Raw genomic sequence first — 19,502 nt, 5'->3', positions numbered from 1 at the left:
CCCTGTACTTTAGGATTTTAAATCATACCAGGACCTTCTGAGATGCATGGCTTCAGCCTTGGGTATTCAGGCTAAGTTTGTTCAGGAGAACACAAGTTGCTGGATATTCTGCAATCCTCAGATCGAGGGAGGATAAATGAAGTGATCTTGGAACTGGCAAAAACTTTTTGGAACACCCCAGCGCCCTTACCACCCACAGCAAAGCATACCAATAAGAGAAACTATGTGCCTCTGCATGGTTTCAAGTGCTTCCACTTGTATCTGGCATCTAACTCTCTTGTCATAATGGTAGCTAATGAGAGGTTGATACAGGGGAGATATAAGTTGACACCAAGGACAAGGATTCTAAAAGATTGAACTTGTTGGGGAGGAAAATTTATTCTACCGTATTCTTACAAATGCACATTACCAATAAGCAAGCACTCTTATTAAAGTATGACTTTGTAAATTGGAAATCAATGGCAAAATTTACAAGTAAGTTGCCAGAATCCTCCAGGAAAGAGTTTTAAGGCTTTCGTTGCAGAAGGTCGTCTAGTTGTGAGGATATCGCTGTAGTCCGTTTTGGACATGGTTGACACTTCCTCTAGAATTACAGCCTCCTCTGTAACAAGGAGAAGGTCTTCATGGTTGCAGAACTCTGGTATAGTTCCTGAGGTCCAACAGATGATTGAGAACCTTACCCTTTGATGTCCAATTTCAGTTTTCAGGGATAACTGACGAAACATTACATTCCTTTAAGTCCTTTCAAGCTAAGCTGTGTTCATTGGGGGGTTTTACACTGGTAATAGAGGCATCACTTCTTGGGGCGACAACACCAATATCGCCTTCAGCGGTTCCTTAGGTTATATTATCCCGCTAAACACAAGGGGCACAAGTCTCATAGGAGAAGGTTTTCTGGTGCCAATTTTATTCAGTCAGCCCATCCTTCATCAGCTTCAGGCAAGCAGCCAATCTGACTCTCCAGTGTTGGCATTCCAATCGTTGAGTTTCAAGCCATTTCCCCTCCGTCTGGGGTTAGACTATCCCACTTCCACAAGGCTTGGGAGTTGATAACTATGGACAAGTGGGTCCAAAGCACCATGAGACTGGGTTATGTTATTCAGTTCCTGTCCATTCCCCATCCCTTTTCAGGGACCCCCCTCTCACCAGGTGTAAGCTCTCCAGGCTTCAGGGGCCATAGAAAAAGTTCCTCTTCAGAATTGGGGAAAGGGATTCTACTCTCAGTACTTCTTCATTCCCAAAATCCCAGGGAGGGATGAGACCTAGCCTCAATCTCCACAGTCTTAACAAGTACATCAAATACATGAGATTTCGCATGGTTACCCTAGCGACTATTTTTCCCTCTTTGAATCACAACAGTTGATTTGCTGCTCTCAATCTTCAGGATGCTTCCTTCCATGAGGTGATTTTCCTAAGCCACAGGAGGTTTGAGATTTCTAGAGGCAGGTGAGCATTATCCGTACACTGTGCTTCCTTTTGGGCTGTCCTCTGCTCTGTGGGTATTTACCAAATGCATGACTGTAGTAGCAGAATATCTCCGAATAAGAGGGATTCATGTCCTTCCATCCCTGGACAATTGGTTAGTGAGAGGCAAGTCCAGAGAACAAGTCCTCTGTCAAGTCCAGTTCACACTGTCTCTTTGATTATCTGAGCCTGATTTTGAACAAAGGAAAGTTGATGTTAATATCAACTCAAAACATTGAGTTAATTGGTGCCCTACTAGACTCTGAGTTCGAGAGCATTTCTGCTGAACGATTGATTTCAAGCAATTTATCTCCTGTGTCTAGCACTCCAGTCTCAACCTTCAGCTATGCTTCATGTATTCCTGAAGTTACTAGGCCATATGGCCGCAAGCACTTGCAAGTCCAGCATGTGAGATTGCTCCATCATCCTCTTCAAGTGTGGTTGAAATTAGTCTATCGCCCGAGGCAATCACAATGATGACATATGAAATAGCTCAGACCACGTCTCTGTAGAGGTTACAGGCACATTCAGTGAGGGCCCAAGTGACATCAGTAGCATTCTTCAGTGATGCTATTGACCTAGAAGCAGTAGTAAACTTTGTAAAGGCAGTTCTGCAGTCGTTCTTTAAGTAACCTCCAAGCCCCACCTCCTACTGTTACAGCTTGTGAGTCACCTGAGCGAAGTACATGTCTGCAGCCACTTGAAGAAGACTGTTATCTACCTGTACAGTAACTGTTGTTCTTCGAGATGTGGGTGCAGACGTGTATTCCACGACCCGTCCTCCAGCGCCACTGCATTGGAGTCCCAACTCTTGACATTCGCTGTGAAGGAACTGTGGGGGTAGGAGCCTGTGCTGCCCTTAAATATCAAGGGGAGGCGTTATTGGGCAAGAGGGCACAAGCACTGCCCTATGGATACTGCTGGGCAAAATTCTCCGGCTTTGATGCTCTGGGCGCATGCACACCTGAGCGGAATACTTGTCTGCACCCGCATCTCAAAGAACAATAGTTACTGTACAGGTCGGTAACTATCTTTTGTCTTCTAAATTGGAGATACGCAGGCCACTGACTTGGAAGGGCTGACATTTTCCTTTCGTTCTCGCGGTGTCACCGCTGATTTATTGGGCTCTGTCTTAGCGCCTGGAGAATCATAGCCTGTAAATATAATTGGGGCAGTAACTATTGTGACCTTTATCAGTTATGCCCGTTGGGGCTTAAATTGAATAATTAACCCTTCTCAGAAGCTGTCAACATTCCACAAAGGGCCCAGTGGAATTTTTATAAGACATTAAATCACACATAGAAGAACAATCTTACAGCCCTTATCCTGGCTTGTAAAGGATGTTGAGCTGCGTTTTTGGTTAAATATTTTCTGTGGGAGCTGTAATGTGAGTTTAATATCTATTAGAGTTATCTTGAAATAGAAATCTACAGATAAATTTGCAATAGTGCGTGCACACAGTCAGCACTAGCAGTGACTGTCACCCCCTTATCTGCCGACAGTACATTTGACACACAAACTAACACAATTTTTGAGGAGTAAATGCTTAGAAGATAGTCAATAGGTGTTGCTGTGGAGCTAACCAATTGTTTTGTTTACATTTTTTCATAGTTTTTTTTTTTTTTAACGAAACAGTTTGAATAGAAAATGTTGTATCTATTTTAAGAACATGAGAACGTCCATACTGGGTTAGATCAAAGGTCCATCTAGCCTAGTATCCTGTCTTCCAACCGTGGCCAATGCCAGGTACCCCAAAGGGAATGAACAGAACAGGTAATCATCAAGCGATCCATCCCCTGTCGCTCATTCCCAGCTTCTGGTTTCATTGGATTTCCTCCTCTCCCCTTTCTTCTTCCACTGGAACGCAAATCGTTGTGTTGGTTTTTAAGAGAACCAAACACCTTCCCAGTATACTGAGCATTCATTTTTTTTTTTTTTTTTTAGATTTTTCATTAGATAGCATATTTGGATTGATTTGGTCAAAACTTTGTAACAGCCTGGGTGCTGAAAAAGCAAGTAAGTTGGCAAAAGTTGGTCAGTATCTAATGATACAAAAGAGTGATAGACCTTGTTTAACTAATAGACGGTGAGGATTTTATTATCCTGTTCTTGTATTTTACTTATAGAATTGCAGGTGCTTCCTTTGGATGATGTGTGTAGCATTTTGTATTTGAGGAATGAATATACTCACTTACAAAGTGAGAGGGTTATGTTTCTTTTCTAAAACTTCTTGGTTTGTTTCCCAGTGTATTCTCAGGAAAAAAAACCCTCAATTTTGGGGCTGGGGTGCAGAGAGGGGTTTGGGAAGGAAAAAAATTGCCAACTCTGCTAGTAGTGAAAAGAGGGTCCAGATAGAAAACCCACAGGGTCTATTTCTTCTCCCTCTCTTGTGACCACAGAGTTCCATTGGGAAGTGGCATGGGATGGGATGGTAGCTCTACAGGGATCTCAGCATTCAGAGCTGTTTTCACTGTAACTGGCCTATTCATCTCCTCAAGAGCACTCCCACCTCTCCATTGTCAGGCCATCTCTCTCCCCTTTTTTGGGGAAGGAGATTCATTCTCATGCTGCCCTAAATGCAGCTACAGATATTTGTCAGGGATGGGTGTTGCTGCCCCCCTTCCTCCAGCTCTCAGTGTGCCTGGTGCACTCTTGGGATCTCCTAAGTGAGCCTCTGAGAGTCACTTGTAGGTGGGCAGATTGAGTTGGGCATTGCTTGAGGATACCCGTCCAAAGCTGGAGTTCTGAAGTGAGTTCTTGCATCATAAATGGATGGAGGAATTTGTGTTGTGGCTTTATTTCATAGGAATTATTATTTCGGCTGTCTTCTAAGAATTTGTAGAAGGCTCTAATCTCACCTTCAGTTGCTGCTTTGGTTCTGTCTCTCTAGATATCCGAATACAGCCTGTGAACTCCTGACCTCTGATGTGCCACAGATCAACGACAAGCTAGGAGGAGATGAAACTTTATTGAACATTCTGTATGACTTCTTGCATCACGAGCCGCCTTTGAACCCTTTGCTTGCCAGTTTCTTCAGCAAGACTATTGGGAATCTCATTGCAAGAAAAACTGAACAGGTAGTGATTGAGTCTGTTTTGATACAAACACGCTGATTACTAGTGGTTGTATGAGCACTGAACTGGCAATTTCTTCCCTCCTCCCCAGAGGAGGAAAATGCTGAGCTTTGTAGATCTGGTGTGGATTGCTGGAATTGGGAATGGAGTATGCATTTTGTAAGGCATCTTGTCAACCCTACCATTTTGATGTGTGTGAATTGTTTATGCACCTAGCAACTAGTACAGGGGTCGGCAACCTTTTAGAAGTGGTGTGCTGAGTCTTCATTTATTCACTCAAATTTAAGGTTTCGCGTGCCAGTAATACATTTTAACATTTTTAGAAGGTCTCTTTCTATAAGCCTATAATATAGAATTAAACTATTGTTGTATGTAAAGTAAATAAGGTTTTAAAAATGTTTAAGAAGCTGCATTTAAAATTAAATTAAAATGCAGAGCTCCCCGGACCGATGGCCAGGACCCAGGCAGTGTGAGTGCCACAGGTTGCCTACCCTTGAATTAGTAGATAGCTTTCACTTTTGCTTCAGAGGGGCAGTTGTGTCTGGGGTATTGCACGTTGCCCATACTTTGATGTTTTAACATATAAACTTGTCATACAAGTATTGTGCATACAGCTAAGAGGCTTGGAATATTTGCCATACAGTATTATGGGGATGAGTTATTATAATAATAATAATAATAATAATAATAATATTGGAGTTAACTCCATTCCAAATTTTACTTCCTTTTAACATGGAGATATTTTATACAAAGGAGCCTCAGTGGGATTAAAAATTCTTCAGCTTCACCCGTGTCCTCAATCTCCATATCTCTCAGTGGAATAGGATTTCTTTGGGATATGACAAAGGACTGTTAATGGAGCTCTGTTTGGCATTTCCTTGCTTTCAGAAGTTCCTTTGCTTCCCTATTCTCTCTCAAGAAGAATTCTTTATCCTCCTAGCTGTTTCTCATTGTTTGGTTGATTGAAACACAAATTTGGGGAGTAATGAGAGCTCTGCGACGTCACCTCCATGGATTGTACAGAAAAGTCATGTTGCATTTTTTTCTTTTAAAGGTGATTGGATTTTTGAGAGATAAAGACCAATTTATTAGCCTGGTACTAAAGCATATTGATACATCTGCAATGATGGACCTGCTGCTTCGTCTGATCAGCTGCGTGGAACCAGCACCTCTACGGCAGGAAGTATTAAACGTGAGGCTTGCTTAACGTTTCCCTGTGCTTGGTGTGGGGGGGAAGAAAGCATTTCTGAGGAGATATTACTCAGTTTCAAGTAATACGAGAGTAAATTCACTCCTCTTCTAAAGACATATTTTTCTTGCTTGTGCTAAGAGCCACAGATCTGGTGCAATAGGTACGTCAACCTGCTTGTAGTTTGGGGGCAGAATTAGGCCTGTCAGTCACTGGTAACAGGAATGCCCCACCTCCTGAAGATCCCATTGTTTGTTCCTGAGCCTCCAGTGAGCAGCAGGCTCAACAAGACCTCTTTGCTGCTGAGCTTTTCTGAGGGGAATTTCCAAACTTTATTTCATAGAATCATAGAATATCAGGGTTGTAAGGGACCTCAGGAGGTCATCTAGTCCAACCCCCTGCTCAAAGCAGGACCTAATCCCCAACTAAATCATCCCAGCCAGGGCTTTGTCAAGCCTGACCTTAAAAACCTCTAAGGAAGGAGATTCCACCACCTCCCTAGGTAACCCATTCCAGTGCCACCACCCTCCTAGTGAAAAAGTTTTTCCTAATATCCAACCTAAACCTCCCCAACTGCAACTTGAGACCATTACTCCTTGTTCTGTCATCTGCTACCACTGAGAACAGTCTAGATCCATCCTCTTTGGAACCCCCTTTCAGGTAGTTGAAAGCAGCTATCAAATCCCCCCTCATTCTTCTCTTCTGCAGACTAAACAATCCCAGTTCCCTCAGCCTCTCCTCATAAGTCATGTGCTCCAGCCCCCTAATCATTTTTGTTGCCCTCCGCGGGACTCTTTCCAATTTTTCCACATCCTTCTTGTAGTGTGGGGCCCAAAACTGAACACAGTACTCCAGATGAGGCCTCACCAATGTCGAATAGAGGGGAATGATCACGTCCCTCGATCTGCTGGAAATGCCCCTACTTATACAGCCCAAAATGTCGTTAGCCTTCTTGGCAACAAGGGCACACTGTTGACTCATATCCAGCTTCTCATCCACTGTAACCCCTAGGTCCTTTTCTGCAGAACTGCTTCCTAGCCATTCGATCCCTAGTCTGTAACAGTGCATGGGATTCTTCCGTCCTAAGTGCAGGACTCTGCACTTGTCTTTGTTGAACCTCATCAGGTTTCTTTTGGCCCAATCCTCTAATTTGTCTAGGTCTCTCTATATCCTATCTCTACCCTCCAGCATATCTACCACTCCTCCCAGTTTAGTGTCATCTGCAAACTTGCTGAGAGTGCAGTCCACGCCATCCTCCAGATCATTAATGAAGATATTGAACAAAACCGGCCCCAGGACCGACCCCTGGGGCACTCCGCTTGAAACCGGCTGCCAGCTAGACATGGAGCCATTGATCACTACCCGCTGAGCCCAACGATCTAGCCAGCTTTCTATCCACCTTATAGTCCATTCATCCATCCCATACTTCTTTAACTTGGTGGCAAGAATACTGTGGGAGACCGTATCAAAAGCTTTGCTAAAGTCAAGGAATAACACATCCACTGCTTTCCACAGAGTCAGTTATCGCCTCATAGAAGGCAATTAGGTTAGTCAGGCATGACTTGCCCTTGGTGAATCCATGCTGACTGTTCCTGATCACTTTCCTCTCCTCTAAGTGCTTCAGAATTGATTCCATGATTTTTCCAGGGAATGAGGTGAGGCTGACTGGCTTGTAGTTCCCCGGATCCTCCTCCTTCCCTTTTTAAAAGATGGGCACTACATTAGCCTTTTTCCAGTCATCCGGGACCTCCCCTGATCACCATGAGTTTTCAAAGATAATGGCCAATGGCCCTGCAATCACATCCGCCAACTCCTTTAGCACCCTCAGATGCAGCACATCCGGCCCCATGGACTTGTGCTCGTCCAGTTTTTCTAAATAGTCCCGAATCACTTTTTTCTCCACAGAGGGCTGGTCACCTTCTCCCCATGCTGTGCTGCCCAGTGCAGCAGTCTGGGAGCTGACCTTGTTTGTGAAGACAGAGGCAAAAAAATCATTGAGTACATTAGCTTTTTCCACATCCTCTGTTACTAGGTTGCCTCCCTCATTCAGTAAGGGGCCCACACTTTCCTTGACTTTCTTCTTGTAGCTAACATACCCGAAGAAACCCTTCTTGTTACTCTTAACATCTCTTGCTAGCTGCAACTCCAAGTGTGATTTGGCCTTTGTGATTTCACTCCTGCATGCCTGAGCAATATTTTTATACTCCTCCCTGGTCATTTGTCCAATCTTCCACTTCTTGTAAGCTGCTTTTTTGCGTTTAAGGTCAGCAAGGATTTCACTGCTAAGCCAAGCTGGTCGCCTGCCATATTTACTGTTCTTCTTCGAGTGATTGTTCACGTCCATTACACATTAGGTGTACGCGCGCCGCGTGCACGGACGTCGGAAACTTTTTCTCTTAGCGGCTCCCGTCGGGCCGGCAGGGCCCCCTGCTTCCCGCCAGAGCGGCGCCCCGCTCCAGGGTATATATATCCCTGCCGACCCCTCCAGTTCCTTCTTACCGTCCGTGGCGGCGTTGGAACAACTCTGTCTCTCGTCTGAGAGTGTCCCTTAGCACATACAGCCCTTGCAGGCCTCAGTTCCGTCGATCCTGGACTACTTACTGCCCCCCCTTTGAACCCCTAGCCACTTGCTCCCTCATGCACCTCTCGTGGAAGGTGGCGTTTCTCGTGGCCATCACATCGGCCAGGAGGGTATTGGAATTGAGGGACCTCACTTCAGAACCCCCTTATACAGTTTTTCATAAGGATAAGGTGTAGCTGAGGCCGCACTCTAAATTCCTTCCGAAAGTGGTATTGCAGTTTCACATGGGACAGGACATTTGTCTACCGGTGTTCTTCCCTAAACCCCATACGGACCCTCATCACCGCAGCCTGCATACCCTTGATGTTCGAAGGGCATTGGCATTCTACCTGGAACGGACCAGGTCGTTCCGCAGAACACCTCAGCTGTTCATTGCCATTGCGGAACGTATGAAAGGCTTGCCTATCTCGACACAGCGCTTGTCGGCATGGATTGTGCATTGTATACGCACGTGTTATGAGCTCGCCAATGTTCCGGCCCCAGAGATCCGGGACCACTCGACTAGGGCCCAAGTGTCCTCAACGGCCTTCTTGGCGCAGGTCCCTATCCAGGAGATCTGTAAGGCGGCCACCTGGTCGTCCGTGCATACGTTCACAGCCCACTACGCGATCCATCATCAGACCAGAGAGGACGCGATGGTCGGCCGGACTGTGCTACAGTCAGTTGTACCTTGACTCCTACCCACCTCCAATGGTAAGCTTGGGAATCACCTAATGTGTAATGGACGTGAACAATCACTCGAAGAAGAAAGAACGGTTACTTACCTTCTGTAACTGTTGTTCTTCGAGATGTGTTGTTCACGTCCATTACACTTCCCACCCTCCTTCCCCTCTGTCTGAGTCTCCGGCAAGAAGGAACCGGAGGGGTCGGGTCGGCAGGGATATATATACCCTGGAGCGGGACGCCGCTCTGGCGGGAAGGAGGGGGCCCTGCCGAACCGACGGGAGCCGCTAAGGGAAAAAGTTTCCGACGTCCGTGCACGCGGCGCGCGTACACCTAATGTGTAATGGACGTGAACAACACATCTCGAAGAACAACACTTACAGAAGGTAAGTAACCGTTCTTTCTTTCTACACATTGGGATGTTTTTTTCCTGCAACCTCAATAAGGATTCTTTAAAATACAGCCAGCTCCTCTGGACTCCTTTCCCCCTCATGTTGTTCTCCCAGGAAATCCTGCCCATCAGTTCCCTGAGGGAGTCAAAGTCTGCTTTTCTGAAGTCCAGGGTCCATATTCTGCTGCTCTCCTTTCTTCCTTGTGTCAGGATCCTGAACTACCATCTCATGGTCCCTGCCTCCCAGGTTCCCATCCACTTTTGCTTCCCCTACTAATTCTTCCCTGTTTGTGAGCAGCAGGTCTAGAAGAGCTCTGCCCCTAGTTGGTTCCTCCAGCACTTGCACCAGGAAATTGTCCCCTACAATTTCCAAAAACTTCCTGGATTGTCTGTGCACCACTGTATTGCTCTCCCAGCAGATATCAGGATGATTAAAGTCTCCCTTGAGAACCAGGGCCTGCAATCTGGTAACTTCTGCTAGTTGCCGGAAGAAAGCCTCGTCCACCTCCTCCCCCTGATCTGGTGGTCTATAGCAGACTCCCACCACGACATCACCCTTGTTGCTCACACTTCTAAACTTAATCCAGAGACTCTCAGGTTTTTCTGCAGTTTCATACCGAAGCTCTGAGCAGTCATACTCCTCTCTTACATACAATGCAACTCCCCCACCTTTTCTGCCCTGCCTGTCCTTCCTGAACAGTTTCTATCCATCCATGACAGTACTCCAGTCATGTGAGTTCTCCCACCAAGTCTCTGTTATTCCAATGACATCATAGTTCCTGACTGTGCCAGGACTTCCAGTTCTCCCTGCTTGTTTCCCAGGCTTCTTGTATTTGTGAATAGGAACTTAAGATAACTCGCTGATCGTCCTGCTTTCTCAGTCTGAGACAGGAGTCCTCCCCTCTTGCACTCTCCTGCTCGTGCTTCCTCCCTGTATCCCATTTCCCCACTTACCTCAGGGCTTTGGTCTCCTTCCCCTGGTGAACCTAGTTTAAAGCCCTCCTCACTAGGTTAGCCAGCCTGCTTGGGAAGATATTCTTCCCTCTCTTCGTTAGGTGGAGCCTGTCTCTGCCTAGCACTTCTCCTTCTTGGAACACCATCCCATGGTCGAAGAATCCAAAGCCTTCTCTTCGACACCACCTGCGTAGCCATTTGTTGACTTCCACAATTCGACGGTCTCTGTCCAGGCCTTCAGACTAACTGTCTCAATAACAGGCTCCTTGGGGATCCCTACTCATATTCCTTCTTGAGACCTCCATGGAAAAACCAGACCTATCTGGCCCGTGTGGATCCTATGCACAGAGAGGGCCAGAGCTTCTGGGAAGCCCATCAGTAAACCCCAAGCCAATACATTTCTAGAGAGACCTATAAAGGGCCCATGTGGAAGAGGGGAAACGACTAAGCCCAGCCTCTTCAAGGACAGGGAGATTGATAAACACAGGAACTATTTCTGGAGCAATCTCTGAGCCCAGTTTTGCTCCCCCCCTCAGAAACAGGCTCATGGGGACAAGCTTCTAAAGGGGAAATAAATGAATACTAAAATCAACGCTTGATCCACCTGCTCACCTTCATGAAGTGCAGCATGGCAGGTCAGCACAGCAAATATCAGACCATGAACATGTGCTGATTCCTCTAGGCATGAATATTCCCCAACCCCCCCAAAAAGGGAGGAGTTATTTCTTTTTAGGGAGGAAGGCTAACAGCCCAAATCAGAGAGAGGGAATCAAATAGTCAAAAACCAGCCAAACAAAAAAAACATTAGAGGATAGATTCTCTCAGGTACAAGTGTACTGAGTATTGTGAAACTAGGTTTAGGAGCTGCCCTAGATAAGCTATAACTTTACATCCTCCTTCATGCACCCTGGGAGAGTGTAATAGAGGGAAAGGGATTTCCTGCCACACCAGAAAGATTGGTAAAGTATCAGGCTGTTATCCCAAGCTGCAACTTTGGGTCGCCATGTGCCATACAATGCATATGTGGTAGAGAGAGTGGAGGTATGTGTAGGACAAGCGAACAAACAGGAAATGGATGCTGGCATCTTTTGTGGAATAGAGAGGGAGGAACTATGTGTTTAAGATACAAGATCAGATACGTTGGGAGCAGCTAAATTGGGATGGGCCTTGAAGGGAAGGACCAGAAGTTGGATTTTGACACAGTGGAGAAAAGGAAGCCAGTGGAGGGATGTAAAGAAGGGGTTATAACTTGATTAAAATGACAGGTTAGTCTTAGTAGCAGCATTTTGGTTGGGCTTGTTTGTGTGACGTGGGTGTCAGATACGCCAGAGAGAAGAGGTCAAGACATGAAATAAGGACTTGAATGGTAGTTTTAGTTGTATGGGCAAAGAGAATAGACTGTTTCTTGGAAATGTTATGGCAACAGAAATAGCACAGTTTAGATACGGACAGGATGTATGGGTCTAAAGAGAGAGAGTGAAGTCAAAGCTGCCCATGTTATGAGTTTGAGTGGGAGGATAGTCGTAATATCAATAGCAAGAAAGGGAGTTCATTTTTTTGCCATGTTGAGTTTAAGATGATTGCCGGACTTACACAAGGAGATATTGAAGAGACTGGCCTAAGATTAGGGATTTGGATAGGGAGTGACAGGTCAGGGGTACAGAGATAAATTTGAGTCATCAGCATGAAGACAGTAGTTGAAGCCACGTCAGCATATAAGATCCCATGGAAAGTGGGTGTAGATGGAGGAGGAGGGAGTCTGAGGGACCCCCACTGATAAAGGGAAATGGGTGGAGGAGGGAGACTCCAAATGAGACACAAGAAATGAACAGAGAGGTAGGAGGATAATTAGGAGCAGATGGGATTGTACAAACTAAGGGAGGACAGGATTTTGAACAGTTAGGGAATGGTCAGTGGTGTTCAGAGCAGCTAAGAGATTAAAAAGGATGGAATAAAGGTCCTGAGATTTGGTTAGGAAGAAATCACTGGAAGCTTCAGTAAGAACAGTTTCAGAGGAGTGGAGAGGGCAGAAGCCAAGTGGAAGATAAAGTGGAGGAGAGGAGCTTTGGTATAATGGTTATAGGTGGCATGGTTAGGAGGTGAAGAGAATAAGAGGAGATAGGGCAATAGTTGAGAGGGTAGGAGGAGGTAAAGCGTTGGACCAGTGTCCCACCCAAAGGAGGACCACTTTTTATGAAAGTAGGAAGACCAAGTTTACCCTAGTAGCACTGTTGTGGCAACTGACAATTTTAACAGTTTTCTGTAATGTAAACCGAGCTTCAGGACTATCTTTAATCACTTGATAGTAGGGTGATGGGAACCATATAACTAGATTTATGGATCTTGTCCTTTCCCCTCAGCCAATGCAGAATTGTTATGGCAGTATATTTTAGAGTACTGTGTCCACTTTCCTTAGGAGAATATTCCCTGATCGAATAGACTTCACAGATAGGAAATGTTTCCTTTGTAATCAGCCTGCTCACCTCTTACTTCCTTTCTGGTTGTTTATGGTGGCTGAGACCCTTCTGGGAGAGAAGGGGCTTTGTAAAAGTCTGTCCTAATAAAGGTCCAGCTAGTGTTAATGGTGGGGAATGATGCCCTCCTGGAGAGGGGAGCAGGTTGCTGGGACCTAGTGTCCCTAGAACAGTGCCCTCACCTGGGCTGAAGAGGAAAGAGAAGAAAGCACATGTTAAAACCCAGATTAGTAAATCCAGTTTGAATATAAACATAGTTCAGATTCAGACAGGGAACCACATTCTTGACTAACTTGCTCAGTGTTTTCTGAAGATGTTACTCCCTTGTCTGCTTATATCTTGATCTTAATTCCAGTGGTCTGGAAGTTGAAATTGGACAAATCCAGACTGGAAATAATTACCATCACTGTTAAAAAATTGCATCTTAACCACTGGAATAGCTTACCAAGGGTCGTGGTGGATTCTCCATTACTGGCCACTTTTAAATCAAGAGTGGATGTTTTTCTAAAAGATCTGCTCTAGTTCAAACAGGAATTAATTCATGGAAGTTCTCTGGCCAGTTATGAAGGAGGGCAGGCTAGATGTTAACAGTGGTCCCTTTTGGCCTTACAACCTGTTCATCTATGGGCACAATATGCTAGGTGGTATTGGCACAGGTATCCTTCGTGGTTGAGGTCAGATCACAAAAACTACTAGGCCCATTGCTTGAGACTTTAGACTTAATTAAGGTGTTTGACTTGGTACTGCATGAAATTTTGATTCAAAACCCCCGTAGATGGTATAAAATTAAAATAGGACACATTAAATGGATTAAAATCTGGATAATTGATAGGTCTCAAAATGTAATTGTAAACTGCCAGTCATCATCGAAAAGGTATGTTTCTAATGGGGTGCTAGAGGGATTGGTTCTGGTGTCCACAATTCAAGAATGTTGATAAATTGGAGAGGGTTCAGAGAAGAGCCATGAGAATGACTGAAGGACTCAGAAACATGCCTTATAGTAATAGATTCAAAGCTCTGAATCTATCTAGCTTAACTTAGAGAAGGTTATGCGGTGACTTGATTACCTACATGGGGAACAAATATTTAATAGTGAGCTCTTCAGTCTAGCATATAAAGGTCTAACACTATCCAATGGCTGGAAGTTGAAGTTAGACAAATTCAGATTGGAGTGTAAATAAGATGTACATTTTAAGCAGTGAAAGTAATTACCCATTGGAACAGTTCACCAATGGTCGTGGTGGATTCTCCAACACTGACAGTTTTAAAATCGAGATTGGATATTTTTTATGTAAAATATCTGCTCTGTGAATTATAGTGGGGAAGTTTATGGTCTGTGTATACAGGAGGTTAGTTTAGATTAGATTATCACAAAGGTTCCTTTTGGTTTTGGAATCTATTAATCTATTATATATATAAAACTAGAGATTTAAAACAAGACACATTGTAAGAAAAAAATATGCATTGGCCAGGAAATGGATCTGATGACCTATTAGGTTATTCATCTCTCTTTTCTGAGATTCCATAATATTTATTTGTGTTAAGAAACATAGTGAATCCATCTTAGTTGGCTTCAACTCCCATTACATTTACTGACTTGGTCTGGCAGTTGTTGCAGGGACAATACGTAGCAAAGATTTGATGTTTATTTGGTCAGTGCAAATTAACATACAACAATTTCTAGCCCTGAGGAAGTAGAGTATAGTGCTTATGTCTTGTAGACTGTGAAATAGAGGGAGACTAATTTTCCTAACTGTATGTATCCGATGCTAAGCAGTGCTTGCCGTAAGTAGTAACTGACCGAGTTATGTGATCTCAAACCAGGGGCTCTTTGCTTTCTCCTCAGTGGCTTAATGAAGCAAAAGTAATTCAGAGACTTGTGGAGCTGATCCATTCGAGCCAGGATGAGGATGTGAGTGTGACATCATTTATTTTTTGTCTGATTTTGTAAACTGAATAAGAGGTCTAGCAGCACGGGCACTTGAGAGTACTCTTTCTCTAACTCTTGGAAGAATGCCCATCTTGCTAATGGGAAGAGAATAGTAATGGAGAGTATGTGTGGCAGTGCTGTCCTTCGTTTGAGTACTGAGCCTGACATCAACTAAAGGGGTTTTCTCTAGTCATTTGAGTACCAGTTTCCTGATTATTCTAAGCCAAACTCTGTATGATATGAATTTAGATGAAATCCTTACGATCGATGATGATTCAATGAGGTTTATTGAAAACATGCTACTTGGAGTATGCTATTGGAAGACTTTGACAACTGGCTAGTAGTGGTCTTTAGCTAATTTTTTAAGCCAAAAACAATGTTTTTGTTTTAATATCCTACTAAAATCTATAAGATGCACTTATTTGAGCCTGTGCAAGAAATGTGCCAAATATTAGATTATACAGATAAAAAAGGACAGCTCAAATTATTTTTTTTTCCAGCCATTTTCACCTAACATATAATCTTGGTTTTGGAGTTTAGCCCATTACATGAATCCATCACATCTGGGTATCCTGATTGCAGTCACTGGTGCTGAAAGGTTAAGACCAGAAAACATTAGGGTAATTTTCCATTTCTGTTTTAGCTAGGTGTATTTGATCTGGTTGTTCACCACCAACACATCACCACAATTGTCAGCAGCAAAATGAATTCAGTGGTTGTATAATGATTTTCTTGTTATGCTGTTTGTGCTTTTACTGGAAGGGTCAAATTCTGATGTCATCACATTTGAAGTTACCCCTTTGTGAAAGTACATGGGAAACAGATAGATAGTTTGTGAACTTAGGTATCTTCAGCAATCTTATTGAATAGGTGAAGGTTACAGTACCAAGATGGCCATGTAGAGTGTCTAAACAAATGGCTTGGATACCTATTATGGTATCCAAGATACCAGATACCTATTATGACAGACAATCAAAAAAAATACAGCAACTAAAGGTTTGTAACACAAACCAGTGGCATTTAAGGAATTTTGTCAAAGAACTCTTTTGTGTGTTTCATATTTTTAAGGAAGTAAGAAATATTACTGAGTAGAGATAAGCAAAGATGAAACCTCTGCAGTAACAGTCTTGCCCTAAAAAGGAAAGAAGAAAAACCTCATTTTTAAATTTTAGTTTATTTTAACTTATGATTTAAAGAATCTAAAATCTTTCTGTTAATTATGTTGCTGATATGAATGATGCTATGAAGATATAAGCTTGGATTGAAAGCTAGTTAATTAAGGCAGAATATATCTGATCTTCCATGTTATCTTGGAGTACTGCTGGCTTTCATGGATTTCTGGCTGCTGTTCTCTCTTCTGTCCCAACTGCATTACATTTTCTCTGAAGATCACGATGAACCCAGCTGTGTAGTTAGTACTTAAATGTGACCTTTGACATTGTTTACAGAGGCAATCAAATGCTTCCCAGACCTTGTGTGATATCATAAGACTGAGCAGAGACCAGGGCAACCAGCTACAGGAGATATCGGAGCCTGACCCGCTTCTCACAGCACTGGAATCGTAAGTACATGTCAGAAGAGTATTACTAAACTAAAATGACTTGCTGGCACTGTTATTTCCTGACATGGCATGAACTGTGCAGTAAATAATCTCAGACCTTTGCCACACTCCTCACAATGGTTCTAACTAATGATATTTATTGTTGCTACATTATGATAACACCCAAAGGCCCCAGTCAAGCCTTACTGTACTTTTGCATTGTACAAAGACACAGGAAAACTTGGTCTCTGCCCTGAAAAGCCTATGCTGATAAAAAAGACACTACCGTTGAGAGTGACAAACAGAAGGGAACTGAGAAGAAGGTCATGGTAATAATGTTCTCACCATAGTATCTGACAACTTCATAGACATGAATTTATTTACACAACTCCCCTATGAGATTGAGGGGTGGTATCCCCAGTTTACAGCTGGGGATCTGAGGCTCAGACAGTTTAAAGCCAAAACTCTCCATTAATTTTGTGTGTCAAACTTGAGACCTCTAGGGCTTGATTCTCAAGTGTACGTAGCATGTCTCTAGCATGCTGTATGTTCCAAGCACAGCTGCAATCAACACTTCTAGAGATCTGGCCCAAGGTGTCTCGTGAGGCACCCTGAAAGTGAGAAAAACACAGTTAGTGGCCACCTGTGAACATTTTAGTTTGTGACTTGTCCAGTGTTGCATAGAAACTCTGTGGTAGGGGTTGGGAAAGAATTCAGTTCTCCAGGGTGGCATTCAGTTGCCTTATCTATGAGACCATCCTGTCTCTTCTTGCAATCCTCTGCATCATTCTCTACACACCTTCCAATTTCTGTGACAAATGAGGTAGGGGTCCTCAGGGCCGGCTCCAGGCACCAGCCCACCAAGCTTGTGCTTAGGGTGGCACCTGGAGGGGGGTGGCGCGGTGCAGCGCTCCAGCTCCGGCCACCGGGGAGAGTGGGGCTGCGACTAGGCTCGCTGCCCTCCCCGCGGCGCCGCGACTGGGCTCGCCGCCGGGGAGAGCGGAGCCCCGGCCGGGGCTCACCGCCCTCCCCGCGGCGCTGCGACTGGGCTCGCCGCCGGGGAGAGCAGAGCCCCGGCTGGGGCTCACCGCCCTCTCCCCCAGCGCCCTCCCCTGCCGCACTGGCAAAAAAAACAGAGCCGACCCTGGGGGTCCTACAGACAATAGCATCCTTCACTACACAACCATTCCCAGAGCACAGTCCATGCTGTGCACTGAACTAGGAAGGGGCCCCATAGAAAAATATAAGCCCAGAGGGGCCAAATTGAGGTTGCACAGGCAACCTGAATTCTGGCATTTCCTCTGGATGCTTGATTTTGCAACCTTAATACTGTTCTTTTAACATAAGTGATTTGTGTGTAATTTCCTAATTATTTGTATCAAACATTCTAAAAATATTCACTTCAGTTTTGAGACTAAGCATGAGATTTTTTTTTTAGGCCAAAAGGAATTATTTTGTCAAGAAGGGGGTGGGGGAAATCAAAAACAGGGTTGCACTGAATGGAGCTCATCTTTAAGTAGTGAAATGAAAAACAGGAGAGCTTAGGGCTTGAAAATTCTACTCATTCACTTGTCTCGTCAAGTGTAGGTAGCTTTCTTGGTGTGTGGAACGATGCAGGTAATTTTGCAGAATCTAAGCTTTCAGTTTATACAGGAAAAAAAATAATTGAGAGCCTCTGTGCATTCCCACAAGGGATATGGTGCTCCAGTTGCTTAGCTGCAGAACTGCCTTGGTAAGCCAGGTCTGTTAGGAGGCACATGATAGATCTTGCATGAGGTTGATGTTAGCACCCTAGTCCATATAAGGGAATCCATAACTTTAACTGCTTCAGTTCCTTTGCTGCTGCTGCAGGGAGCAAACTGAACTTTCCCTCATGCCCTCAGACTAGATCTTCTCTTAGCCTAGCTTAATGCTTTCTTGTCAATAGTTAGTTTAGAGCATTATACGACAGCTCCATTTATATAGCTTCCCTCATCCTGAGGGTCTTCAGTTCCTTGCCAGGACTGTGTTGGACTCTGAGTCTTGTATGAGCTTCAAGAGATGTGCCCTCTTGCCTGATGATTGTACCAGAAATGGACACCTATTTCTGGTGTTCTCTATGTCTGGGCGAGACCCACTTGGTAACCCAGTGCATGGTTTGCTGTGTATTCACTGCCTGTGCTGGAAGGGATTGATGCCTGAGGTTCCAGGCTCTAAATGCCTTCAGCCTGATATTCAGAGAGGCCCATCAAGGGCACCAAGACCGGCCTTCATGCCAAGGTACATTTTTCTGCTCTGGCTTCACCTCTGTGCTTTATCACAGGCTTGAGATCTGAATCTTTTTTGCCCACTACTGGGAGCAAATCCTTTACCTACCACCATCTGACTCCACTGGTGCCAGTTTAATCTTAATAGGTGGTGTCAGTACCTATTTAGGCCTCAGTAGCCTTTAGTGATGATATAGGAAGCACCGACCTTGGTGTCCGCTCCTTACTCGCACTTTTGCTCTTGGAACTGACTCTGGACTTGTCTTCCGATGCTGATGCCTCTGTTTTGGAACCAAAAGTCCACATGCATGCTCCTCCAGGTAAAAGGAAGGAGAAGAGGAAGCACATCTTCCCACAAGAGGGGCTCAAGCAGAAGAAAAAAGGAAGTGCCATCTCTCTCCTCCTTTGTGCTTTCTGACCTATGAGTTCTTTGAAGAGGCTCAAATGGCACTGCTGTCCCCTCTTCTCTATGCGGGATGTCTCTGGACTGACTAATTTAGACTCCTTGTTATTTTGGATCCAAAACTTTTATTCTCTCTTTGCCCAAGGGGCATCCACTATTGAAGCTACTAGCCACCTGTCTGCATGCTTTTCCGTTGCTTCGCTTGGTACCTGGATAGACTTTCTCTGGTCTCAAACCAGAACCACCTCAGAATAGCTTCATCCCCTTCAGAAATTAAGCTGGAGGGTCCCGGACTTCGAGATTCCAGTCTTCTTCCCTCATCTCAAATCCAAGCATCATGTAAGGCCCTCTTCAGCTCCTTATGTGGCCCTTATACAGGACTCCATGAAAGCCCTGCTGGAGACTGTGAGAACAATTGCAGCACTAACCTCCCTCCTGATCCTGATACCTCTTCTGGCACCATTGCCTCCCTCAGCACCGATCCCCCTCATCAATGCCTATTCCTCACTCAGCACCAACATAAACTTCCTTACCAGCACCAATGCCTGCATCAGACCCCTCTCATCTGCAGAAAGGGTCTGCCTATTTTTGAG

General features: G+C 44.6%; 1 protein-coding gene across 2 annotated transcripts in view; it reads left to right on the top strand.

Moving 5' to 3' along the window:
* The window catches only part of PPP6R2 (protein phosphatase 6 regulatory subunit 2), a 112,253-nt gene that overhangs the window by 30,506 nt on the left and 62,245 nt on the right, over positions 1 to 19,502 (top strand). For both annotated transcript variants that reach the window (XM_034763235.1, XM_034763226.1), the window contains exons 3-6: positions 4,355 to 4,541; positions 5,593 to 5,730; positions 14,637 to 14,702; positions 16,169 to 16,281. In XM_034763235.1, the coding sequence (XP_034619126.1) occupies positions 4,355 to 4,541; positions 5,593 to 5,730; positions 14,637 to 14,702; positions 16,169 to 16,281 (504 nt within the window). The remainder of the gene's footprint in view (positions 1 to 4,354; positions 4,542 to 5,592; positions 5,731 to 14,636; positions 14,703 to 16,168; positions 16,282 to 19,502) is intronic.

The sequence above is a fragment of the Trachemys scripta genome, chromosome 1 (assembly GCF_013100865.1).
Source record: "Trachemys scripta elegans isolate TJP31775 chromosome 1, CAS_Tse_1.0, whole genome shotgun sequence".
NCBI classification, from domain to species: Eukaryota; Metazoa; Chordata; order Testudines; family Emydidae; genus Trachemys; species Trachemys scripta.
The sequence above is the reverse complement of the archived record's forward strand: the minus strand, read 5'-3'. Positions and strand labels throughout refer to the sequence as shown.